The sequence below is a fragment of the Falco peregrinus genome, chromosome 3 (assembly GCF_023634155.1).
Source record: "Falco peregrinus isolate bFalPer1 chromosome 3, bFalPer1.pri, whole genome shotgun sequence".
Classification (NCBI taxonomy): domain Eukaryota; kingdom Metazoa; phylum Chordata; class Aves; order Falconiformes; family Falconidae; genus Falco; species Falco peregrinus.
This window is the reverse complement of record NC_073723.1, coordinates 98,599,275-98,625,855: the sequence shown is the minus strand read 5'-3', so window position 1 is coordinate 98,625,855 and position 26,581 is coordinate 98,599,275. Positions and strand designations below refer to the sequence as shown.

General features: G+C 42.9%; 1 protein-coding gene across 3 annotated transcripts in view; it reads left to right on the top strand.

Annotated features, from left to right (window-relative positions):
* The window catches only part of JARID2 (jumonji and AT-rich interaction domain containing 2), a 100,319-nt gene that overhangs the window by 40,251 nt on the left and 33,487 nt on the right, over positions 1–26,581 (top strand). For all 3 annotated transcript variants that reach the window (XM_055799230.1, XM_055799231.1, XM_055799229.1), the window contains 2 exons: positions 9,353–9,529; positions 18,753–18,985. In XM_055799230.1, coding sequence (XP_055655205.1) covers positions 9,376–9,529; positions 18,753–18,985 — 387 coding nt within the window. In that variant the 5' untranslated portion in view covers positions 9,353–9,375. The remainder of the gene's footprint in view (positions 1–9,352; positions 9,530–18,752; positions 18,986–26,581) is intronic.

Below are 26,581 nucleotides of genomic sequence, written 5' to 3'. Positions count from 1 at the left end.
GAGTAATATTAAAACATGGAGATTTGTTTAAAATATTGGAAGAAGACTTTTTATCAGTTTTAAGTCATTTGGTATTTGAGACTAAAATTTTAGGATGGATTGACAACACAAGAATAAACTTTAGAGTGTTGGGTCTTAATATTACAAACCTTTTAATAAAGATATGTTTGCATTTAGTAACTGTAATCTTACAGTTTCCAAGTCGTTTAAATTTTGAAGTTAGGAGTAACATTGAAACGTAAAGTATGAGATACTTCGTGTATGTGCAACCAGTTAGTCCAGCTGTGGAATTTGCTGCTCTGGGTTGGTAAGGAACTCTCGCAGTGGTTTAGGATGAGAGTAATTTAATCAGTTTTGGCAGGGAGAAGTGAATATATGGGCTCACAGTGAACAGCACATGTGTGAAATACACGGAGAGAGCCTGGTGACCAACACCATGGCTTTATCCCTTCCCAGGGGATGGGAGTGCTGCTGGAGGGCCATCCCTCCAGGCATGCAGCTGAGGTTAGTTTCATATCAGTGTGTGCCTGCACGGGACACGAGGTGGGAAGAGCTGCTGAGTGCAAGACGGAGTAGCCTGTGTGTAGCACTACAGCTGAATCAAAGTTTTTACCTTGCTCTTCCCGTTGTGGGGCCCCTTTCTGCTGTTAATGATCCCGGTATCTACTCCTGCAAAAAGCCGCAGGATGAAATGAACTCGTTGAAATGGGAGACTCATCTTGTAGCTCAGCCTTTATATTTGCCACAGACCCACTCCGAGTCCCTCGGCGAGCTGTTTTTCTGTTAAAATGAGGAGGAATGTTTTAACTCTGTATATAGGTATTGGCATAGCTGGACATTGATTATGGATGACCTGCTGGCATAAAATCCAAGAGCTGCGATGGCAGCAGCAACACTTCACAACCTTGCTGCCCACGGTGTTCAGTGCCCAGGTGGGAGTGTAAGATATTCTGGCAAAGGCAGAAACCAGTGAGCTTGCTTCTGTAACCTGGGAACCTACCATAGGTTCAGTGTTCCCCAAAAGACTTAATTTGTTCTAGGGATGGAGCTCAGGGTCTCTTGGGTACGGAACATAGCCTGATAGCCTTTTGGGAATGGCGGTGTGGGGGTTTGGGACTTGCAGGCTTGTCTTGTTCCTGGTGGAGGGGAGCGTAAAGTCGGGGGTCGAAGTGTATGTGGGAAAGGTTGGTTTTGAGGTTCCCTGCCAAATCTAGGCAGGTTAGTGACGGTAAACTGCTTTGAGATGGTCAGATATGAATTGTAGACGTAAGACACGCTCTACTTGTTTTTTTTTAATATTCTGTAGTCTGTCACTCTGCTGTGTGTTCTGTTGACTTTGGAAAGTGAACCTTTGATTTTTTCCCTGCAGATTCACACATTCCCCACCCTTACTCGGTTTCTCTAGAAAAGGAACAATTTTATTTGGCTTTTTGGGTTTAGCTCTACTGCTTTGAAGAAAGGACCAAGAAGAAAATGGGGTTTGTGTCACTGCACTAGCCATAACACTAAGCAACTTGGTGATTCGTACAACGGCAGAGGAAGGGAGAGTTTGAGCGTCGGTGTGTTTATGAGCTCTGTTTTATTTCTGGACTTGGGATGGCCTTTTCCTCCCCCTGGCTCAGGCACTGGGGAGCTCCCTCTGGGACCGTTCCTGCAGGTGGAGCCAGGCAAGTGAGATACAATTGCTCTTTCCTATAGAGTTTATGCACTTCATTCTCTTTTAGCCTTGCTCTGTAAAACGACCATAAAGTGCAGGCATAAATTACATTTATTCGCACTTCAGGGACTTGGCGCTGTCCTGCCAAAACGTAATAAGTAGGACATATAATAAATGAGAAGCAGGCCCTAAATTTTAAGCATTGAGGTGCCAGTACATCAGGAGCATTTGGGAGGCAAGGTTTTTCCACCTGCATACAGCCCCGAAATGGGGTCGTGGGTCGGAGCAGAAGCCAAACCTGCGGCTGCGGTTCGTTGTAGGGCTTGGCATGCCGCATGCTTATCGGGGCAGGCTGAAGGCCCGCATACCTTGACCTGCCTTGTGCTTAAATCATTTTGATGTCTTAAATTGTTTTAAGATTTTTCCAAAGCACATCTGGGTTATGTTTAATTGTTAGGAGGAAATAAAAGAGAGGAGCTAGAGGGGGAGTTGGTGTAAATAATTCATGGAGAAGAATCCTCCAATTTTGCAGAAACCACAGCCCAAATTACAGAGAAGGCTCTTGGATTGAGATGATTTTTGTTGTGGTTGTAACATACCAGGGTTTGAATCCTGTCCAGATGAAAACATTTGGTTTGTACTTCAGTAAATATTGCAGAAACACTGCCAGCTAATTCTGAAGAGTAATGAAATAGTGCTTTTGGCAAAGCACATGCACTTTCCGTACTTCTGATTCCATTCTTCAGATCCAAATTCAGAGTTTTTTAAAAATGTTTAGCTAGTCCAAGACAAAAGTTAATGTAATTTAATGAGAAACAAAACATACTGTAATTTAGGAGGGAAAACTACACATTTGTCAAATAAAAAAAAATTTAATAACCTCATTAGTCAAATAAAATGGCTGAAAAAGAGTATAGTTTATTCTATTAATCAGGCGCTTGCTGCTGAGGTCAGTGCATCTGTATGTACAGGTTGTGTAAGCATCAGTTCTGCCTACTGTTATTAGCCAGCCTGAATTTTGCACCGTGACTTAAAAAAAATATTTTACTTTATACTTATTGTTGTATAAGCATCGTGTTGTTATAACAAAGGATATAAAATACATTTGTCATCCTTTCATATGCATTAGGCAATGCTTTGTGTATAGTTGTGGTAATTGTTTTTCCTGTATAGTTAGGTTTTCTTTTGTGTTACTCTCACAACAGGAGGGAAGACCAAAATACTCGAGAGAATTTCAATAATGAAACTGCAGATACTGACGGCACCAGTTGCCAAATGTACTTCAAACCTCATTTTTTAAAGAGCTGAGTATCCTCCCTTTTTGTAATAATTCATAGCTCACTATAACTATGATGAGTGAATTAAAAAAACCCAACTCATCATTAATGATTTTCTCAAAATTTGCCACGCACAGTGGTGTCTGATCAGAGGAGCAGTAACTCCTGCTCTGATACTGGTGAGGAGAGCTACCTGCCATTCTGTTAGCTGTCCGAGCTTTCCATGTGGTTTGCAATCCCTTGGACAGCCCCGACAATTTGTTTGGCTTTCAAAACAGCAGGATGAGGGCCAGCTTTGGCAATTTGGCCTTCCCGCGGTGAGGCAGAGAAGAGGGCTGGGAAGTTCCTCCCAGGTTGCAGCCTGGCCTTGGCCATAGCTTTTCTGCTCTCAACTGTGAGTTGACAGCGACCTGTTGAGCAGAAGGTGAGTGGCATGTGTCCAGGACAGGGCAGCAAGTCAGCAGCACTATCAGACAGGTGCTCCTGTTAAAGCTGCTCAAGACAAGGTGTCCTTCCTGCTTTCCTGTATTTGTTACTATCTCACGTCAGCAATTTTTTCAGTAGCTTCCCTCTCCCGTTGGTCCTGCATCCTGTGTCCGTTTGCTAACTCGCCTCTCACCGCTTCCCTCTTCAGCCCCAGCCCATCTGAGTTCCTGCCTTCCTCTGTGCTGCTGCTGTTGCCTGCCCTTTCTTTCAGCTTACTTCTTCTGCCATGGCTGCTTCTTCCTTTCCCATGTGTTGCGATTGCCTCATCCAGTTCTCTGGTGATGGCATGTGCTTTTGTACAAACATTGATGCAAAACAAATCGACTGTCTTGGGGAGGGGGAGCATTTAGGAAGTATGTGCCTAGACATCGTCAGGACAGAATGTAAAATGTGCAGCTTCTACATGATACTGGAAACATACTGTGTCTCATGTTTTGTTTAATAACATAAAGTGATATATTAAGCTACATATTCAATAAGAAAAAGTGTGCATAGAAATTTTCCAAATCTTTACTTGAGAACTTGTAACATTGCATTACGGTTACAGCATTTATTAGTGGACTTTAATTTCCTTAGTCTGGGATTTTAATCTGAATCAGTTCCCTGATCCGATTCACCACATGGCCCCACAAAATATTATACTGCCACAGTCAAGGTGGTGGCACAGGAATAAGAACAAGAGGCCAGATGGAGGCAGATACTCTGTAGACCATTTATGATGCCAAGAAAAATGTCCATGCAGCCACAGACAGTCTAGCTGGTTCCTTGCATGAAATGTCTTCTACATAAGTGGTGGGAAGTCAAATTTTATTTTCTAGATTACCATCACATTTGCTGAGTGAGTGGGTTTTTCAGGCACCTGCTGCTGGGGTGGGCAGCAGGGTGGGTGTCTCAATGTGGAGGGCTGCTCACACACCTTCCCTGGGTGCTGGAGGGCTGGACCCCTGCTCTTCCCCTTCATCCGCTGCAGTGCCCATGGTAGCAGCTGCCTGCACAACCTGGGGGCTCCCAGCACAGGAGACTTGCAAAATCCAATACAGCCACAGGCTCTCGTAACTGTCTCACCGATTTTTCTGCTGTTTTCTTGGGGATGGAAAGCAAGGAAGAGGGGAATTGCATACCCAGAGTGCTGAGACCTGGCATGCACCACCTCCCAGGCACAGATGTTGCCCTCTATCGCATTGCAGCTCTTCTCTTTTGGTGTTGGTTATTAATTAAATTCTAATGTTACTCTTTCAGTTGCCCTGGGCAGGCTTTGAGAATCATGCCCTGGTGCTGGGGGAAGGCAAGAGGAAGAGGAGGGATGATTGCGCATCCTTACTCTTGTCTGGCTAGCAAAATACATGCAAGAATGAACTGGCATAGCTGCCCCGTGGGTTTCTGTTGCTGAGTGTGTCCGGGCAGACAAAAATGTGCAGAATAGTGTGTTGAAAAATAAAAATCAAGCAAGCATCTGCAGCTGTATGTTCTGTGAACGTGTATGCATGTATGTCTGGTGAACCTGCAGTATTCTTTATTCTCATGCCAATTTTGAGGGATTTTATCATCTTGCTGTCATACATCATTTTCATGATGAATACCTGTTATACATGGAGAAACCTGAGAGCAGCAAGTCTCAGTGAAATCTGTAAGGAAAACTACCATGTTGTTAACTTGAGATGAAGACAGTCCATATTTATGAGGAAGGGCAATATATTTTGTTAGACCAATTGCTATACCTAGAAGAAACAAACCAGCTCTTGAGCACACATTCTTCTCCACATCTTCAATGGTCTTAGACGTTCATGGCTACAATAGCACTACTTAGTATTTTTTATATAAATCGGCAGTTTTGGGGTCCCTTGTAGAGGTAGGATACGTCATCATGTGCACATCCCTGTCTGGTCTCGGAGGCTAAGAGGGATATTTAGGACAGGAGTCTGTATTATGATAAAGAAGGTGAGTGATCGCCTAGCTTCCACTTTTACCGGTGCAGCTTCACATGTATGAGCTTCATTAGTTCTTCAGTCAGGAGGAGTCTGGAGTTTTATTTCAGTAGGAGGAGTTTTAGGGTGTTCTCTTGGCTCTTTGCTTGGTGTAAACCACCACCAGCGCACGTCAGCTGCTCACACTTAGCACATCAGGTGTTGTATAATCAACATGTTACTCTTTCAGCTCAAATGAAATCACAGTGTACTTAAAGGCTTGTCTTCCCTTCAGTTTGCTCGTAAAGGGAATTTGCAGTATCAGGAGTCCGAGTAGCCTGTTCCAGTATTTTAAACTAGTGTTTTCTCAGCCTTTTGGACATGTTTAGCTACCTAGGCTTAAAGTGAAAGTGGTTTTAATCAGCTCAACCCATAGGTGTGAACAAATTCTCAGTACTTCAGGCTATTCCAGAATGGAAATCTTACTATAAAAGATGATGATTAAAATAGTTCTAATATAAAAAGTAAGCAAGAAAACTCAAAAGCTTTTATATTTCTTTCAGTGTCCTTCATCCATAGCAGTGCTTAAATAGAATGAAAATGTTTGAGTTCAGCCTTTTTTTTTTCTTCTTTCCTTTCCGTTTTGTAAGTCAACTTTAATATGTAGGAAAAGCTGGGGAGCAGGAGGAGGGGTGGCAACCCAGATTGAACACTAGCTTTTCTCCAAGGTCTCATATTGCAGAGCACTTAGATCAGTAAAGTGAGGGCTAGCAGGACTCTCCTGTGTTATTGGATGTTGCTAGTCTAATTTTTCTGGAAATGTACTTCCCAAACAGTCCCAGCTGTCCCAGGAATGCAGTTTAACCGTTGTTGTTCACAGTCCTCGATTGGAAAGAATTAAAAAATGTCATTCTGGCCAAAGATTTATGCACTGAGATTACAACAGTTGAATACCAAGAGTTAGGTGAAGTTTCTGTCTGCTGTCGCACTTGGGTTGGACCCTCCTTCCTTTCTAAGCAGAAGGACACAGTATTGTATTTTATTCTGTGCATACAAAAAAAGAAAAGAAAAGTAAGATTGCTGTTGTAATAACATTTGCGTCGCAGATGATCATTTTTTTTGGTGGTTGCTGTTGAAAGCAGCTGACAAAAAGGCTCAGGGATATGGAACTCTAGGGAAGATGAGGCTTAGAGAATAGACGCTCTATCTGGTCTCCTATTGTAGTGTCTCAGAAGGATAAAATTTCTGACTGTTTCTATTATAATAGAGAGATTTCAGTCTGTGTTTGAATCTAATTTTGAGGGTTCCTAACAGTAAGTTTCTTTTACTGCTATCATTTGTCAATGCGTTAATGCCGTGATGGTGCCAGACTTTGGATCCTGATTAGAACTGTTGCACAATACAGTCTTGCAGAGCTAATAACTTCTGAATCCATACCACAGACTTGGGTATCTAGATGTAAAAAAAATATCTTATTTTTCAGGCAGCACTGTTGTAGACTAACTGTTTTGGAATCTTCTGGTTAGTTGCTGTTGAGACTTAAAGCTCCCCTCCAAGCAGAAGAATTAATGTGCCTCTCAGCACCTCTTACCTACTATGGTTGATTGCTTAGAGTGTGCCAAAAAGTTCTGGGCTTGCATAAAAATGCAAAGGTTTTTGTTTCTATAAGTTGCTACAGCTCTCATGCCGTGAAATGTGTCAGCAGTCTTAATTTGATCATTAGTCTATATAAATGTGAAAGTTGTGGCATGCAAAAGGCGTTCCCCCTAGGATAACCATATGTCCATACATTTACGTCTAAGCTGGATGGATTAAGTATGTTATTTCAGGGGGCAGAATCGCCATGCCCTAGGTGCAGTTTTCCCTGGCTGTCCCAAGCCTACCACCGATGCACAGCACGGGGTGCGGTGGGGTTTCTCTCTGCTTCTCCCCAAGGCAGCCGTAGTCCCCAAGGGGCCATTAAAGAGACCAAGAGCAAAGGTCTTTACAGGTGGGAGCTGAGCCCCACACGGCAGCTTGCTTGCTCCCCCCTAGCGGGATGGAGGAGAGAATTGGAAGTAAGAAAATTAAGAAAACTCATGGGATAAAAACTCATGAGGTAAAGAAAAACAGTTTAATATGTAATGCAAAAGCTTTGAGCGCAAGGAAAGCAGAATAAGGAATCCATTCACTACTTCCCACTGGCAGACAGGCATTCAGCCATCTCCAGGAAAGCAGGGCTTCATCATGCCTGACAGTACTGTAACCCCAAAACTCCCTTCCTTTCTCCTCCTTTCTCCAGCTTTTATTGCTGAGCACGGTGCCGTGTGGTCTGGGACACCCCTTTGGTCCGTGGGGGTCAGCTGTCCTGGCTACATCCCCTCCCAACCTCTGCCCCCCCCCCCCCCCCCCAGCCTGCTCGCTGGTGGGGCAGTGTGAGAAACAAGGTGTGTGTGGGGCAAGCCTTGACGCTGTGCAAGCACTGCTCAGCAGTAACTAACACATCCCTGTGTTACCACTGCTGGTTTGGTCACAAACCCAAAACATAGCCCTCTACAAACTGCTATGAACAAACATCCCAACCCAAACCAGTACGCAAAGGAAAGGTTGGTTCATTGCAGGAACAGCCTATCCCTGGTTTTGTGCCCTATTTAGCTATCCGTTCATTTAGAATTTAATTTTTGTAGTTAGAGTGTTTTGTACAAACCACATGGGAGCAGAGAATACACAACCCACAAACAACCTTTCGTTAGTTGTTGGCAATGGCAACACCAACAGCTCAAAACCAACCAAACCAGGGAATTGCTGTTCTGAGGAGCTAGAAGCCAGAAGTGTTTCCTAAGGAAGCATCAGCCAAATAGCCACTACCTTGTGCTGCTGGTCTGTAGCCCAGCTCTTTGTCCTTTGTTTTATTTAGCTACAGGGAAAGAATTGAAGTGATGAGCCCCCGTTCTGCACTTCTATTGACTTTTTTGACTATTTTTCCCTTTCTTCACCCAGAAAAACCTTTCTGAGAAAAGTAGAGGGCTCCTAGGGCACCTGTCCCTCCAGGGGATAGACAGAAGACTCATTTTGAAGTAGAGGCTAATATCAGGCATAAAGGAAAGTGGCCATTAGTTGTCAGCAGTATTTGTACATCTAAAAATAGTTATTTAGGTTGCTACAGTCACGTCATGTGTCCTGATGCAGTGCAAGGAAACCTGTACACTGTTGCTTGACGCACATAAAAGAAATGTTGTGCAAGAGTCACATTTAAATTCCAGTCCTATATTGTTGTTATGCTTGTGAATCCTCACTTCTCTCTCACTTAATTGCATGGTGTGCCTTACCCGTGTGCAAACAAGGCAGGTTAGGGGGAGCATCATGAGAAGTAAACAAGAGATGAGAAGCAACATCCTTAAGAGGAGCACATGGGGAGTCAGGACTCCTTTACTCTTTTCTGTCCTTTGCCAGGGACCTCCTAGGCAAATTTAAACATCCCGATGTCTCGTTTTTTCTCTTTGTTTAAAACTGAACCAGAATACTGAAAAACATCATGTACAATATTGTTGAGGTCTGCAAAGCATTGTGAAGTTTAAATACTAGTATTTTAGTACAATAATAACCTAAAAATATTGCTGGGGTGCAGGTTGATTTGTAAATTCTCTTTTTTTTCTTCTGTTTGGCGAAAGCTGTAAGCTTCTGTAAGCTTCTGTGCATTAAGACTTCCGTAAGGCACTTAGGCACGCATTTGAAATTAAGCACGTGCATTAGTTTTTTTCTGAATACACAAAGCTATTCATTAGGGCTTGTAGCAAGACTGATTGTCTAAAGTATGAATAGAATGTGCTTGGGGCACGGGGAAACTCTGCTTTTCAAGCACATATGTATCCTGTTGGTAAAAATTAATAAATAAACCCCCTCCAGTTAGTCATGCACTAGTTTGACCTTCCATCTCCGAGTCCCCCTCTTCCTTGCTATGCATAACACTAAAGTAGGTTATGATCAGTATGGTTAGTGCAGTAAGTGAATGTAACGGTGCTAATGAGCCATTTTTTTATAATGATCAGGTTCTCCAGCCCTGCCCAGCAACATGGTATATTTTGGAAGCTCTCAGGATGATGAGGATGAAGAAGAGGAGGAGGAGGAGACAGAGGACGCAAAAACAGCCACAAACAATGCTTCATCATCATGCCAGTCAACCCCCAGGAAAGGAAAAACACATAAACATGTACCAAATGGGCAAGGTAGGTCCTAAGTAGTGATGTTCTCCTGTACTGCCTAGTAAAGAATCTGTGAGCTGAATGTGCTTAATTCTTGTCCGTCCTTCTGGATCTGAGGGAAAAAGGATACAGGCCATAATGGGAAAATGGATCAAGATGTAGTGTTAGCATCTTCTGTTTTAACCTGTTTCTCCTGACAATCTGAAGTCCGTCTGTGGCAGAACTGTAACTGCAGGGCTGGAATTATACACACATAAATATGTATAGGCACACAGAGTCACTCTCTCTCTGGCATTTTTGAGACTTGATTAAATCTAGAATGATTTTATTTTATCAAAGTTAAATATGAGCATTCATAAGTTATCAAAATGCGTGACAGGGGCAACACTTAATTTCTCACATGCAATATTGATACCACAATTGCAGTAGGTTAAGATAACTGCATTCATGTTGTTGATTGAAGGATTTTCTGGAAGAAGCTTTTCCAAGTCAGTTATTTCTTTGCAAATCAACACAAGCTGCATTCATTACACAGTATTTCTGTCATGAAGTCCTTATGCCATGTCTTGATGAATGGATCCATATATATCGCAACGTCATCTAGTGTAGAATGGAAGACCTAAAAGCCACACTGAAAATTTTCTGAGGCTGCTATAATGCTCCACTGTCGAAGTCCTGTGTGATCTGATTCTCTCTCCAGCAAGAGCTCTTGTATCCTAACAACTTTCTGTCTTCTCTGCCTGACAGAATTTCAAAATGGAGCCTGTGCTCTCGGTTCCCTTCTTTAGTTTACCTTCCTTCTGGTGACTGCCATTCAGCTCTCCTCCTCTTAGTAGAAGGACTGAGAGGAAGGTCCCTCTACAGCACACTTTTTGAGTTTTAACCTCTGCCTGCTTTTTTTTTCCTCTCCTTTTGTGCTACTCTGCTCTGAAGAAGAGATTAGTAGATCCCAATTACTTCATTGTGCTAGTCCTCATCTCTGCTTTTCAAAAGGGAGTTTTCTATAAAGAACACCCTTGTTACACATACCAAAATTATTTTTCATGACTACATCTGAATCTGGTTTTTATTGCCCACCAAAGCTCAAAAATTCTTTTTGTGAACCGTTTGTGGAGAAGTACAAGGGGACGTTAGGCCTAATAGCATTTCAGCTGTCAGCTATGAGCAAGAGTTTTAATCCTATAAAAGCCATGGATCAAAACTTGGCACTTTAGATTGATTTCTAAATAAAACCCCCCAAATAACAGGCACAAAACTCTACATATGGAAAATGAGAGTGCGTGTAACAGAGCTGCTGCCTTAGTGTTTTAAATGTGATATATCATTACAAAAGGATCTGATCGTGTTCCTTGAGAATGTCCCAGATGGCAGCCACTTTGAAATTAGCTCAAAACCAGAGACACCTGAAATCTTAATTGGGGGTAAGTAAAGGCAAACTTAATGAGCCATCTAATGGCTTCATAATCTTTATCAATATAGATCAGAGTGAACATAAATGAAGCTGCTGCTTTAATAGATCTGCAAGAGACCTTTATAAAATACATAGGAGACAATGTGAGATGTTTTGACAAAGGTGATGAAACAGGAATTCCCAGAGAACGCAGCTGCTGCTTCTTAGTCATTGTCATTTTTTTTTCTCCCCCCCCCCCCCCCCCCCCCCCTTTTTTTTTTTTTTAATTAAAATTTCCTTACCCAGGGGTATTCCCATTTTTCAGTGTCTGTTATTTTGGTTGACAGCCAATTGTATTTTTGTTTCCTGTGAATAAAGTAGGTTCTGGTTCATGTGTGTCTGTTTTAAATGAGACCACACACAAAGGCAGACCAGGGACGGGCGCAGCAAATGAACTTAATCTAGCGTGAGAGTCTATTTTTAATGAATTAAAGTCTTTTGTTTTTAATATACAATGTGTAGTCAAGCACTTTGGACCTGAAAATGCTAAGCATTTGCTATGACATAGAACAACAAAGGTTCAGAGCTTGATTAATGTCATTAGACAGTGTCAGATGATTGCTTTGTATTAAATGGGGCCAGAACAACTTTCCTGGGCAAAGTCATTTGTCAATATCCTCTTCTGACGCCATTATGGGACATTATTAGGGTTGCGCACCAAACTATTTATTATAACCTGGCCTGTTGAGCCACCTTTTGGACAGCTAACTCAATGGAGAATGCCTGAGTATGAATAAGAAGCATGTATAACACGTGGCATAGCTTGCTGCATGAATTGAAGTAATTAGCTCAACTGACTTGTTGCCTTCCAACCTTCCCGCTTACATAGATATATTTAAAGCATCGGATTGTTACCTGTGCCTTTGCATCCTCATTTCTTAGGACTTCTGATCACATATACAGCTGTTAGAGAGCAAAGTAAAATGTTTGGCAGGAGAAGTGTTTATTCCCCACATTCATGGGACTGTGGAAAAGGGATATTTAGCAAGTCTTTCCAGGGAGGTACCGAGTCTAAATTACATCTCCCCGCTGCTGGGAGGAAATTCCAAGTTGTAGGTAAGAGGGTAGGTTTAGGTCTCTGTTTCTTTAAAAGTGATTCTTTGAATTCCTCACAACTAAGTAAGTCCTACTTTGATTTCATTCTGTGGCACAATGGAAGGTTTTCTCTGCAGGCTCTTGAAGGAAATGTTTGCAGGTGCCAAGTGTTTTGTTAGGCAGGCTGGGATCAGAACCTGGAAGATGCAGTTAGGGAGTTGTTGGGTTATCGGTCCCATCAGGAGAGCAAAAGAGGATAGGCGTTCCTCGACTTGAAAGGGCTTGTGGACTGGAAAAGGGCCTCGGGAGGAGCCTCGGAGGGGTGTGCACGGATACAGTTGCGTAGACGACTTTGAAATTGCACGCAGGAGGCTACGGTTCCTCTAATAATGGTTGGCTAATTTCCTTCAGAAGGATGGTTGCAGAATTAGGTATTTCTCACGCCAGCCCAGCAGTTCAAAGGTGGAGAGGAGTGCGCATCTGGGCCAGCATACCTGGCAGTGTCATGTTGGTCTTCAGATGCCTGAGACGGACAATTAAGTTCTGATTGACATTTAGGAAAGCAGAGTTAGCCATTATTATTTGTAACCAGACTTCTTCGTGAAGGAGAGTCTTGTTCCCTTAGCTGAAGCAAACCGGCTCTCGCGTGTCAGAAAACCCAGTGGGTCAGAAATGGTTACTGGCCTGTGCTGTGTTTTGTTACCGTGGTCAGCTAAAACTGTTGTGCATGCCTTCTGGCTGAAATGAGCAGGGGAGAAATTTGTATAGATGCCTTTCTTCTTGGGACTCAAATTTCAAAACAAATCTGGCAGTAGTGCATAGTAAGCAGGCATTGCTGGAAGAAATACTATCCTCTGCATTAGTGCTGTCTTCCTTGCTTACCAGAAATACAGAAGAGTGTTTCGCTTCTCAATTTGCAATGGATAATTTAGCAGAGTAATTTCCTTACATGTGTAATAACAAAGATGATGCAGGAAAAGATCGTAGACAGAGGGTTTTTTTCTTATTTCAGGATACAGTTCAGTACAGTGTTTGTATATCTTAGACTTAAATGGCATATCTTTTACATACCTTACTGTTTGAGTGTGTTGAGAAAATTCTAATTTGTGGTTGCAATTCTTTATTTAGTTTTGGTTTTAACTAAATGTGATATTTGTGAGTGGGTACATAAGACAGAGTCTTAGGCTCATGCATCTTTTTTAGTGAAATTAATCCTGAAGAGGTAAACATTTAGAAGAAAAATATTTTTTGCATCCAGCTAAAATACAGAATGAGAAAATTTCAGGCAGAGTGCTACAATAGTTAATGGGTAGGCAATTATTTTGATGATTTACAGCCTTTTGTTGAAATACCATGGAACCAGTAATTGTTGCAATAAACATTTTTGCACATTTAATTTTTCTGCAAAAATATGTAACATGAAAATTACCCGTTTTGCAGCAATTTACATATTTAAATATGCAAATAAGGCACAACACATTTGGCGATTTGCGGATTTTCAGTAGCTGGATGTATGACCTGTGGAGAAGAATGGGGGAGCTGGAAGTTGCTCGAAAAAATTGAATTGTTATCCTGGTGAGAGACTCGTGATAACAGATAGACACTTCTTGTATGGACTTGCTGCTTAGCCAGTGACCCTTTTGATGTTGTTTGTGCCATAATGTTTAGGTGAGAGTAATAAATTTGTGCTAAGGCGAGACACTTGGTATTGAATTTTTGCAAACAGTGGTGTGGTGTCACATACCAATAATGCTCCTCTCAGTGGCCCAATGTATTCCTGTGCACGTAGGGTTTTGACCTGTGTTATTGATAGTGTCAAAAAGAAATTCGTTGTTATCTGCCATGGTCATCCTGTGTGACTTCTGTTAGCATGCAGCGATGGAAATTTTGTTGCGGAGTTGTCCACTGACAAATTGCGTAGTGTTGCGTTAGGGCTGGAGAAGTGTGGGAGCAGTGGTACCACGCATCTTCAGAGGTTGTCATGGTGTCTGTTTCTCCTGAAGTACACCTTTGCCACTGACCCTGAGTAGGTAGATCGTGTTGGGGGGCTCCAGAAGACAACTTCTGTCTCTGGAAATGGTTTATAGAAGGCTGAACAGACCCAGCACTTAAGGAAAACAATCGGCAATATTAAAATACTTTGTTTTATGGAAGTGGATCATTGTTTTAGTTCCTTTGAGAGGGGAAAAGAATTATTGCCTGGGTCCTTTAAGGCAGTTTGAGAGCCACATAAATGTTTTCACAGTGACTTAAAACTGAATTAAAGCCAGAGCAAGAATGTTTTTGTACAGTAATGGATATTTAATGCCAGAAAGTTGATTAATATTACATCTCTTCCCAAACATGGTCTATGTAACAACATGAGGTTTGCATTGGAATAGCTGGCTTGGGTTCACAGCATTGGCAAAGCTCCCTTTTCTCCTTCTAAAAACAAAGCTTCTCCCTTTCACTCTTATCTTCCCTCTTTGTTTTGGATAGTTTTATGAATGCACAATCAGTTGCTTTACATGATACGAGCTCTGCAACACGCGGCATATGTGTACATACTGATGTGAAGAGCCGTCTTCGATTAACAGTTGGACTTGATGATACTAAAGGTCCTTGATAACCTAAACGATTCTATGATTCTGTGTATGGTCCATGCCTTCATCTTGCAGACGCTGGCATAAAGCAAAAGGGTTCGTACACCAGTACTGTGCTCTCCCTGCAACAGACTCCCCTGTTACCTCACGTATAAAGCATATCTGGTGCAGAAATAATCTCCAGGAGGGCTTGGGAGAGAAAGCTTTGCCCATGGAGTCAGCACTTGGCTCAACCCAGCCTAGTAATTCTGCTGCTTACACAGTGAAAGCCTGATTGTTGTACATACTATAAATTGGCTTCTGAATGGCTGGCTGGCTGTATCCTATAAAATACTTGCATGCAAATTAATTTGTAGGAATACTTCAGAAAATGGCTGAAAACACAATAAATGTTGGTCGCTCACTGCAATGTCAATTCCTGTAGTAAATGCTTAGTTAATTGGTAGTAATTGAGTCCATCTGTGGCTTTACTTGGTCAAAAATTTTTTTAGCTATTAGTATAGCTGCACCTAGCACACACAGAGTTGGCACAGTTTGCGTGGGTTTGTGTAGGGATTCTTTATTACAGTTCCAAATGAGATACCCAAAGTCCCTGGCTGGGATGTTGGGTGAATATTGGTGCCCAGGGTCCAGTTCCCCTGTTGCAGGGAGCACTGTGATGCATCCGTGGGGATCACACCTGCCATAAGGTTTTGCTCTACTGCCATAAATTATATCAGTGGTTTAAAAACCTCCAGTGCTTGCAAGTTTTGAATATAGTGCTTCAGTTCCTTTGCATTTGATCATCACTGCTAACCAGAAGACCCACAAGTATTTCACCCTGGGACTCTTATTGTTTCAGCTTAATGATAATAATAATTGCTTTGGAGGACACAGCATTTTTTGAGCAGAAGCATTCAGATAGGTATGGATAAAAGGATATCAGTTTACTTCATTTGAAGTGTCTGATAATTTATTGGCACTTTTAATTATTTGTTAGTAGTGCTCTTACCTTTAACTAAAAGCTGTTCTGAAAATACAGAGCTGTTAAGGTAGCGTAAAATAATAATAATTTGGGACTGCAAAAGATTTCTTCCTGTAATAATGTGATTTTCACTATTTGTGGGTTGAACTTTTTTCCTGACTTTCTGGTTTTTAAATGAAATTATTGCTTTAGAGATGAAACCTTTGTTGACTACTCTTTCATGAGGAAAAAAACCCTGGGAGCAGAACTTTGGATATTGCGCGTGTCAGAGTTATCTCTAGGATAGGAGATTGTAGCTGGGGCGCACCTGTATCTGGGCATAGTAAAGCATAAGGTACACCTTTTTTGCTTTTCTGAATGCCTCAGAAATATTGAAGAGCTGGCAGACACAAAGGAGAATGCAGTTTACTGCACAGGAAAACACAAAGGAATCAGCAGTCATTATATTGTTGGGGTTTTAGGGGTTTTGTTATTTTCCATCCTCAGAAGTGGGTGTTTCAGTCTTAGTTGCTCTTCAGCAATGAGATTTCTTTGGGGAGTTTTTTGGTCTTTTTTTGGCCATTTCTTTTTTTTACTGAACTGTCTTACTAGGTCTTAGGGCCAGAGTTTAATCCTGTGTTGTACCAAATAACTTATTCATTGTCTCAATAAATTCTACATTTTTACTCAGGTGGGGGCAAAATCATAGTCCAGGGGATTTCCATGCCCCCAGCCCCCCTGTAAATGCTTAGCTTGTGATAATGTTTTGTAATTAATCAAGTTAATGTTTTGATACTTGTTCACATAATATGTTTGTGAATTATGCAGAACTTATTACTGCAGAAAGGTTTTTATACCTATTTAGCTGGATATAAAAATATTCTAGGTGTTGGAAGAAACAGGCACTGATTTTTATAGAAACTGATACCATCTACTAGAGACAGCTTGACTAGGACTGTTTTGCATCTGCATCTCTCCCTTTTTATTGTTTTCAGGCTTTAAGCTTTTTAAGCTTTTCCTGTGAGACTGAAGATTTTTTCTCTCCCATTTCTCTCTTCCTCCTTTCAAGAATCTTACAAATTAAGACAAAAGATAATTACTCAGAGGGTAAAACTGGCAGGGTTCCCACGACACTTAAAATTAATGAGCTGTTGCATATAAAATATACCTTGTCTCATGTTCGCTGGGGTTTGGTGGTGGTGGCGTTTTTTTTTGGTGAACCATTAAAGTGCACAATTTGGCTTTTTGGCTGTGTTTTCTGTTTTAGTAATTTTCAGTTTATAAGGCGGCAACTGAATACAGAAAACTCATCTCTCTGACAATGTTTCCATATGAGCAGATCAGTATATGCAATTTGTTCCCCCCGAAGGAAAATATCCCTTGCAGTGATGAAATACATATCAATGAAGCTGCCATTGGTTGTTTGTGCTATGTCTTATTAAAAATAAATAGTCGTTCTTTGTGTGTCTATAGCGCCTTCCACCTGATGTGAGAACTCCTTACAGAGGAGGATAAATGTATTGTCATGAACTCCCTGAGAGGGGTTGGCAATTATTATCGGTTCCATCACTGGAAATGAGACACGGAGGTTATGCGACTTTCACTGAAATCACGGAAAAATCCTTGGCGGGCTGGGGCAGCGCCAGTTGCTCCTGAGCGCGGGAGTGACGGAGCCACGGGGGAATTAGCAGTGACTTCGCTGCCGACAGCTTTTCTCTCGTTCTTACTCAATTTATGCAAGAGGGAAGAGAGGAGGAAGAGCAATTGTGATTTTTTTTAAAATTGTTTTTACATAATCTGCTTCAACACTTAGGACCTACTGAATATGAGAAGTGACCTGAATAACAAATCTGTCAATAGCGTGCTGGAGTTTTGGCTTTTAGAGGTGTGGTGGGAAGGTAGATGGCTGGTTGGGGAGGTTTGAAGGTAGGTGTCTACTCCAGAGCGGTTTAGATGCCCCTTTTCTGTCCAGCAGGATTGTTGGTTGTTTATTATTACTACTATTACTGCTGCTACTAGTGTGATACTACAGGACATCTATAGAGACAACTAAGCTTCACAATTTAGATAAAAAGGTATGTACATCATGTTTAGTGAGAAAAGAAGGCTTTCATTTCACAAGAAACCAGTAATTTAATTCATCTAGTTAATATTCCCAAACAGATGTTGTGTGTTGTGTGTAGTAAATAGTTTTTAGATACATGTGCTATGAAGTATTGATGGATTTTCTTATTTACGTCCTTTCCTAAACCCTGGCCAAAAAGGCAGGGGTAAAACCCAAGAGCAGATGAGCAGAGAAGGCAGGAGGGCACTTGGTGTTGTGGGTGTTGGATCACAAGCCCTGGGAACCTCTGCCAAGTGCTTCACTGAAAAGGGGGCAGCACTGACATAAATTCACATTTATGATTAACAAACAAATAGAGAAATGTGATGTGTGTGTGTTTGTTTTTAACCTCAGCTTTTCGTGTTCCCTGACAACAAAAGAACAGTGACAGTTCTTCAGTTCAGCAGAGGCACAGGAACAGAACTTGCTGAGATAGACTTGTATATGCTTGCATAATACTGTACAAAAAATGTGGTTTCTGTTCTGTGCTTTCTTACCCCTTCACTTCAGCAGAAGGCTAGGGTGCTCACTGTAGGTCCCAGCATTACTGCATATGACATATTCCAAAATTATTTTAGTATTTTCCTTTCTTCGCAGAAGTACCTTTTTCTATTTGCATCTCGTCTGCTACAGGCAAACTGCTGTCGGTTTGGTTCAGCAGTTTGGATACTGATGAAAACAAAACATGCTTTTTCATGGAACATTTCCTTTCTTTTGCTTTAATGTAAAAATAAATCCCTTTTCTGTTTAGGTTATGTTTAGAATTCCCTTGCTGCAACAGCAAAAAATTAATTAAAACTGTCATAAACAAAAATCAAACTGATAAGTCTAAATTTAGGTCAATCAAAACAGTAATATACCTTGTATGTTTAAATTTGGATATTGAAGATAATGTGTGTTAACAAGCAAAGGAAATACTTTAGTAAATCTGTTCATGTAAAGAAATATGCAAAATAGCGCTTCTATTTCTGTATTGATTTTACTTTAGATGTAAGAAGACACTCACTGAATACCCAACACTGACAGCAGAGAAAGTTTGGGTTGTTTTGAATTAAGAGGTTGGTCTAGTATGATTTTTTTTTTTCTTTTTTTTTTTTTTTTTTCCTTAATAGTCTGGTTTTCTCTCTTCTCAGTTTTCAATGGGTCCAGCAAATCATCGAAGGAGAAAGAACCTGCTCAGAAACACAAAAGCAAAGAGGCCACACCAGGGAAGGAGAGGAACAGCGAACATAAGGCTGAGAGCCGAAAAGACCAGGCTGCTGCTAATCACCATCCTACTGCAAACACTGGCTCCTCTACGAAAGGGCTCACCGCTAACAGCAACCACCACACTCTTCATAGATCGGCTCAGGACTTAAGGAAACAGGTAAGGAATTGTACTTAACTGTGGACACATGGGAAACGCAGACTTTTAAGGTGCCAGCTCCATTTTTCACTGCCTGGCATAGACTGAACGTGGCAGTCCTCTAAAGCAGAGACTTGAAAGTCTCCTTGAAAGAAAACAGCAGAGAGTTAATTTTCAGTGAAAGAGAGAGAAAGAGAAAAAGAAAGAATAAAGACAACTGATGCATACAGGAAGTCAGTATGATAAAGCATGCTTTACAACCCTGTTTTTATGTTACCCAGCATATACATATGAAAGAGTGAAGTTCACATCGCTATTTATTAAAACTTTCTGACGGGCACTCTTGTTGGCCTCTCAGCTGACGGTGCAAGGTGAGCAGCACATGGAAGAATGAACAAATTTTGTGTATGGCTGGTGTGCCCAGGTTGTCTTAGAGGCTCACTGGCACTGTAGAGAAGCTGACATTACATTCAGGTGAGCAACACAAAGCTCAGAGGCCTGCTCAGCGCTGGGGCCAGGCCTGGTTAACGTCTCCATCAATGACCTGGACGAGGGGATCGAGCGCTCCCTCAGTAAGCTGGAGGCGACACCAAGCTGGGGGGAGTGTTGATGGGCTGGGGGGCAGGAGGCTCTGCAGGGGGGGTCTGGGCAGGCTGGGCCGATGGGCCGAGGCCACTTGTAGGAGGTTCAACACGGCTCCGTGCCGGGTCCCACACCCGGGTGACACCCACCCCCCGCAGCGCTGCGGGCTGGGGGCAGGGGGCTGGGAACTGCCTGGCGGGGAAGGGCTGGGGGGGGGCCGGTCAGCAGGCGGCTGGGCATGAGCCCCCAGCGTGCCCAGGTGGCCAAGGGGGCCAGCAGCACTCTGGCTGGTGTCAGCAATAGTGTGGCCAGCAGGACCCGGGCAGTGACCGTCCCCTGTGCTGGGCACTGGTGAGGCCGCACCTTGAGCCCCGGGCTCAGCTCTGGCCCCTCACTGCAGGGGGGCACTGAGGGGCTGGAGCGTGACCAGAGTGGGGCAGGGGCTGGGGCAGGGGCTGGGGGGGGAGGCTGGGGGAACCGGGGGCTTCAGCCTGGAGAGGAGGGGGCTCGGGGGGGACCATACAGCTCTCCTCAAGGAGCAGAGGGAGTCAGTCCCTTCTCATAGGTAAGTGACAGGGCAAGAGGAAACTGCCTCAAGCTGTGCCAGGGGAGGTTTAGATCAGATATTAGGAAAAATTTCTTCACCAAAAGGGCTGTCAAGCTCTGGAGCAGTCTGGCCACGGAGGTGGTGGAGTCACCATCCCTGGAGGTGTTTAAAACCCACGTAGATGCAGTGATTAGGGACAGGGTTTAGTGGTGGCCTTGGCAGTGCTACGTTAACAGTTGGACTTGACTACGTTAAAGGTCTTTTCCAACCTAAATGATTCTATATTTCTATAATTCTATGATTTTCAATTGTGCAATGCAAAATGGAGAGAAATTCTAAAGCAATGCAGGTATGAGCAACAGTCACACCACATAGACTCATCACGGTACAGTCCTCAAGCTTCAGAAAGTAAGGGGGCTGTAAGGTGAGCTGATCATCTTTTTCTGTTTATTTTTTAAAAATGAGTAGGCATTTGAATTTTCTTCTGAAACCCATAGTAACATAAGTACTTTCTTACCAAGTTAAATGTGGTTGTAATGAATTAAAGGTGGATTGTGCGTGTTGTCTGACAGAAAGACTTTGCTTGTACAAAACCTTACACTTACCAGTTATGTGACATTGCTAAATTTTCAGACCTTGTCCCGAGTTTTTGACTTTTTCATTATTATCCAAAAGGAGAGTTGTTTTCTGAGGGTGTGAGTCGTACATTCCTCCTTCTTCCAGTATGTTTTTGCTCCTTGTTCATGTGCATTTACATGGTTTATTTATGTGTGTGGTTTTTATTTTGGTCAGCCTTACAGAAAATAAAGGCAAAACACAAGACATTACTGGAGATTTTCTTTTTTCCTCTCTTTCTTTCCTCTTCTGGTGTGCCCTTGCACTTGTCATGCATTCCCTCTCTTTCTTCCTCCCTTGCTGTCTTCGCAAATCCCCTACATCAAAGGGGCTGTGGGCAAAGGAACTGCAGTTCAATGGGGCCCTCTCTTGGCCTGAGATGGTAATTTAGCCCTGCAAAACTATCAGTGTGGAAGTATTTTTATGAATGAATTCGAGATCAGTTGCAGAACTTGAATTTGTTTGGGACCAAAACTGTCGTTCGTATTGCTAATGTTGCTGTTATTACTGGGGTTGTTATATAAGACGTTGCTTGTTGGCTTTGTTTTGTGTATGTATGTGTCTGGAGGCTGTATTCCACGTGCTATGGAGAGGTGTGTGTCCAGATCAAATCCAACACATTGCTGCAGGACTATGTGCTCGTCTCATTTGCTTTTTAAAAGACAAAAAAAAATTAATATGTATTGTACCATCTTTTCTTCAAGGCAACTGTTCAGTGAAGTGGGGAAAAGAGTGGTCTGAAAAAAAATACATGTTAGCAAAACTGACAAGATAGCTGAAAAGCAAAAATAAGGTTATTGGTATCCCTAGTTTCACCTTTAGCTCAAGACTTTGAGTCTGTAAGGCTGATGTCAGTCACTTTGTTACTACAAGGTGATCTGCTTAGTGGGTGAGGGAAAGGCTGTGGGTGCTGCCTACGTAGACTTTAGTAAAGCCTTTGACACCATTTCCCACTGCGTTCTCCTGGAGAAACTGGCTGCTCATGGCTTGGACGGGCGTACTCTGCACTGGGTGAAAACTGGCTGGGTGAATGCAGTGACATCCAGGTGGTGGCCGGTCACAAGCGGCGTTCCCCAGGCTCAGCGCTGGGGCCAGGCCTGGTTAATGTCTCCATCAATGACCTGGACGAGGGGATCGAGCGCTCCCTCAGTAAGCTGGAGGCGACACCAAGCTGGGGGGGAGTGTTGATGGGCTGGGGGGCAGGAGGCTCTGCAGGGGGGTCTGGGCAGGCTGGGCCGATGGGCCGAGGCCACTTGTAGGAGGTTCAACACGGCTCCGTGCCGGGTCCCACACCCGGGTGACACCCACCCCCCGCAGCGCTGCGGGCTGGGGGCAGGGGGCTGGGAACTGCCCGGCGGGGAAGGGCTGGGGGGGGGCCGGTCAGCAGGCGGCTGGGCATGAGCCCCCAGCGTGCCCAGGTGGCCAAGGGGGCCAGCAGCACTCTGGCTGGTGTCAGCAATAGTGTGGCCAGCAGGACCCGGGCAGTGACCGTCCCCTGTGCTGGGCACTGGTGAGGCCGCACCTTGAGCCCCGGGCTCAGCTCTGGCCCCTCACTGCAGGGGGGCACTGAGGGGCTGGAGCGTGACCAGAGCGGGGCAGGGGCTGGGGCAGGGGCAGGGCAACTGGGGGTGTTCAGCCTGGATAAAATGGGAAACGGCTTCAAAAGTTGTGCCAGGGGAGTTTTAGACTGGACTTTAGGAAAAATTCCTTCAGTGAAGGGGTTGACAAGCATTGGTACAGGCAGCCCAGGGAAGTGGTTGAGTCACATCCCTGGAGGTATTTAAAAGATGTGCAGGTGTGGTGCTTAGGGGCAGGGTTTAGTGGTGGATTGGCAGTGTTGGGTTAATGGGTGGACTAGATGATCTTACAGGCCTTTTCCAATTTAAATGATTCTGTTTGAATTTAATTTACTTCCTCCTTATGTGCTCAGTGTAAGCAATGCCTCGGGATGGAGCTGTGTCATAGACCCCCATTTGGTGAACCTGCGCACCTGGCAGTGTGGCCAATTTTTTAGGCTGACTCTGTGTGTTTGGTTGGTTTAGGGGGAGACATATCAACAGTAGAAAGGTAGGAACATGCCTACCACAATTTCTTGTTTCTTTTCGTTCCAGTCATCTCATGTGTCCTCAGAAACAAGTACAGACCAAGAACATGTAGGTGATGACTGACCAGCCAGATTTTCACGTTTGTCAGTGTGAAATCCTGAGTCCGACTGTTGCTTTGATGGTGGGCTATGACCACCTTATTTGTTGTACTTGTTTCCAGCTGGAAGACATTTGTTGCAGCCTATTCCCATTTGAAGTGTGGTCTGTTCTTGTCTATATAGCACTGCTGCATCTTAAACATTATGCTGTCCTCTGTGAAAACACTCAAGATACTTGTGGGTATCCGGGGAGGGAAGAGGGAGAAGCATTTGAAAACCATCGAGTTGTGTCTGCTCTAGAAAGATGATGGTCTTGAGGAAGTTGGCAGGGGTGTTTGTTTCTTGTGGGGTCTCCTCAGTTAGCAACCAGAGAGAAATAAGTGAACTCCTTATGGTATTCTCAAAGCCAGATGTTCTCTACTTCAGGTGCTGTTCATCATTGGAGTAATCACTTGGTTTGAATACAAACTCAGAATAATGTGCTTATAATTTAAGATTGGAGGTTAGATAGCCAAAGCTTATATACCTGTTCAGTTCAAGATTTGGTCCTGAGAGATCTAAGCCCTCGTGTGGAGGTATTCTAACAACTTTAAACAATTGTGATAAGTTGCTGTTTTCTTGATGAATTCAGTTTTGCAGGGTTTTGTATCTTGGCAGTTTTAATTCTGTCCTAAAGCTGATGAGGCTGATGGTGTGTTTTCCTTTGAAATACAGGAGCTGTGGGATTCTGTCTTTCTCCACAAGCACTTTCTCCGTGACTGTGTTTTGTCCTTAGGCCCTGTGCCACCACCCCTTGCTGAAGGAGTGCCCCAGGTGGCCCTTCAGGCTTCTGGTCACAACTTCCTCAGAAAAAAATCACTGGAAGGCTGGAGCGACAAGACGCCTCCTCGCAGCCTGACTGCTTGCTCTGAGGTATAGCTGTGGCCTCCTTGAAACCTTCTGGTAGAGGAGACTCCACAACAGCCATTGACAGTTTCTTCCAGCGTTTTCCTTTTCTGCTACTGAGCATGTTTTCCTAGTTGTGCCTTGGATCATTGTTGTAGTCCACTAAAGGGTTTTTTTTCCTCCTGCTTTTCCCAGTGAACATGGAAAAAGCAGTTACTGTCTCTTTTCAGAGGAGCTCCTTATGAATCGAAGACTGCTACAGAGTTCTCCCATAGGCTTCTCTTTCAGACCAAATAAGCTCAGCTCTCTTGGCTTTTCAGTAGAGATCATTTTTTCCAACTACTTGAGCGCTTTGTGCTCCTTTAGACTTACTCCACTGTCTGAAGTTTTTTCAAAGTGTGGGCCCAGTGCTGGGTCCAGCCCTGGTCAGGGAAGCCGGTGCTTTCCCGTCCCTTGCATTCACCGTTCTGAATTCATAATAGGTCTTGGAAAGTGACTTGCGTGCTTTGTACTACTGTTGTGTTTTGCATCTCGCTGTGGTCCCCAGATGTTATCTCCTCCCTCCCCTACATGCATTTGATTTGTCCTTCCTAAAAGTAGCGCTTCCTCAAATTGTAGAAATGTTCTGAAATAAGTTCTTCAAGATTGCCTTTGATTTGGACCTTGTCTCCAGAGGGCTTATTACAGCCCCTTCCAGGTGTGTGTCACTGAGAAATTTTATGATAATCCAAGTTACTGATGGAAGTACTTGGTAGAGCCAAGGCCAAGACAAGTCCCTGCAGAAAGTCACCTGAAATGCTCTCCAAGGATGGCAGTGAACGATGACAACAGTAACTTCTCTTGAGGGTGGCTTTATTTAATCCCTTGTGAAGCGCTTTAGAGTAATTATTTATAGTAATGTCTACGACGTGTCTCATGAGCTTGTTTAACGGAATGCCATGTGGCACAGTGGAAGCCCTGCTGAAACAGAGGTGTTTCTTTACCTGCTCAGCCAGCAGTCTACCAGAAGATGATTAAATAAGCTTGATGTGCTATTTTGGCAAAACTATGGGTAGGATTTTTTGTTTTGCTTGTATTCTTCTTTTTTTTTTTGACATTATCTTACTATTGTTTGTGTATTTACAAAATAACTTTTTGATAGTTTGTTCCAGAATGATTTTATGGTTTGAAGTTAGACTTTGCCTGCCCTCAGCTTATTTCCAGGAGCCATGCCCTAAGGTTATCTAGGTACATTTTAGCTTACTGGGGTTTACTTCCTAGCTCTTTTGCTGAAATTGCTTATGTTATGTATCTGGTTGGTTATGTTAGGTATCTGGTAAGCATTCAACCAGTGGTACTTTTGGTGAAGACTAATGCCAAAGAAGCACAAACACTTTAGCCAAACTTGCATTTGTTTTCCTTCCTTGTGTAGTGGTTGATCTCTGCTGTTCTTTGTCGTCTTTGTATTTTTAAGGTATTTATAATTTCTTTTCTGTTTCATTTTATGAAAGTGAAGTTTTTTTAGCTCCTTGGCCTTTCTGATTTTACGCATGCCTGCTTTTGCTGTTGTTGCATAGTTGCTCTTAGTCACATAATCACGTTTCCACTTTTTTACTGTGATTCTCTTCTAATTTTCCAGTCATTAGAGGACTGTGTGAAAGGCATAATGGCCTGTGTTTTCTGCCATTCCTCTGAGTGGGAATTGCTTTGCTTTGGGGTGGGTTTTTTTTGCTGTTTGTTTTGTTTGCCTTTTTTTTTTTTTAAGTCTTTGTCCTTTCTCTACTGTTGTCACATCTTAGAATGAAAACTCATTTCATGATCACTGTCACCCAGATCACCTTTCCTTTCTAGTTCTCAATCAATTCTTCTCTATTAGTCTAGGTGAAATCTGTAATCGATGTTCTTGGCTATTTATAAAGCCAGAGATGTTGACTGCTGCAGGCAAGAGGCAGTGTCTTAGCAGCTCTACCCCGGTCTGCTCTGCAGCATGAAAAAGGGCTGTAAAAGTCAAACCTAAGCCTCCATTTCAAATGCAGAGTACTGCCTGAATTTCAAGGAAAATGGGTAAACGAATTTCTCTTAGCAAGTGTTGGCTTTCAAGATGATATCTCATATGTCTTTGGAAAGCTCAAGGTAAAAACTGGTGTCATCAGTTAACTGGATTTTCCTTAACTGTTTTTCTACCTTGGAAGCACAGGAAGGACAGGAATATGGATGGGTTTTAAAAGCACGTCATTCCTGCTCCAGCTTCTGGAGCACAAAGGAGAAAATGCACACAGTGAACGTGTGTTGTACACATACATGTGTGTGTACACAGAATGCCCACGTTCCAGTTCCTCTTCTGCAAGTCACTTAATGCAGGACCATAGCGTGATCTTTTCAGTCTCTATTTGATCCCTGTTTTATAACAGTTTATCCTTACTTTATAAGTGAAGACAATTCTTGCATTTATATGGGGGAAGCTTCCATAGTTACGAATTTGGCAAGGAATTTGAAATCCCACAGGGAAGTATTATAACTTTGCAGGAATGGTGTTATTCACCTGAGTGCTGATGAGGGCTGATTGTACTATATGCTTTCCCTTTGAGCACTTTAATCAAAATGATCCTGATTTTTGGATATGTTTGTCAATTTTGGGGTATCTTTTTCTGCATTTACAGTAGTTTAAGGAGGTGAGAAGGCAGTGTTTAAACCTCAAACAAATTTCAGCATTTAAACTTGGACTTCATTTTCTTCGTAGTGGAGCTTAGCTTTGACAGTGCTGAGCTGTAACAATTCCCTTCGAAGCTGAGGGTTGTTTTCAGTGCTTAACACGTCTTACAGTGAAAGTACAAATTCTAGTTTCATAGCTGGGTTTAAATGTCTA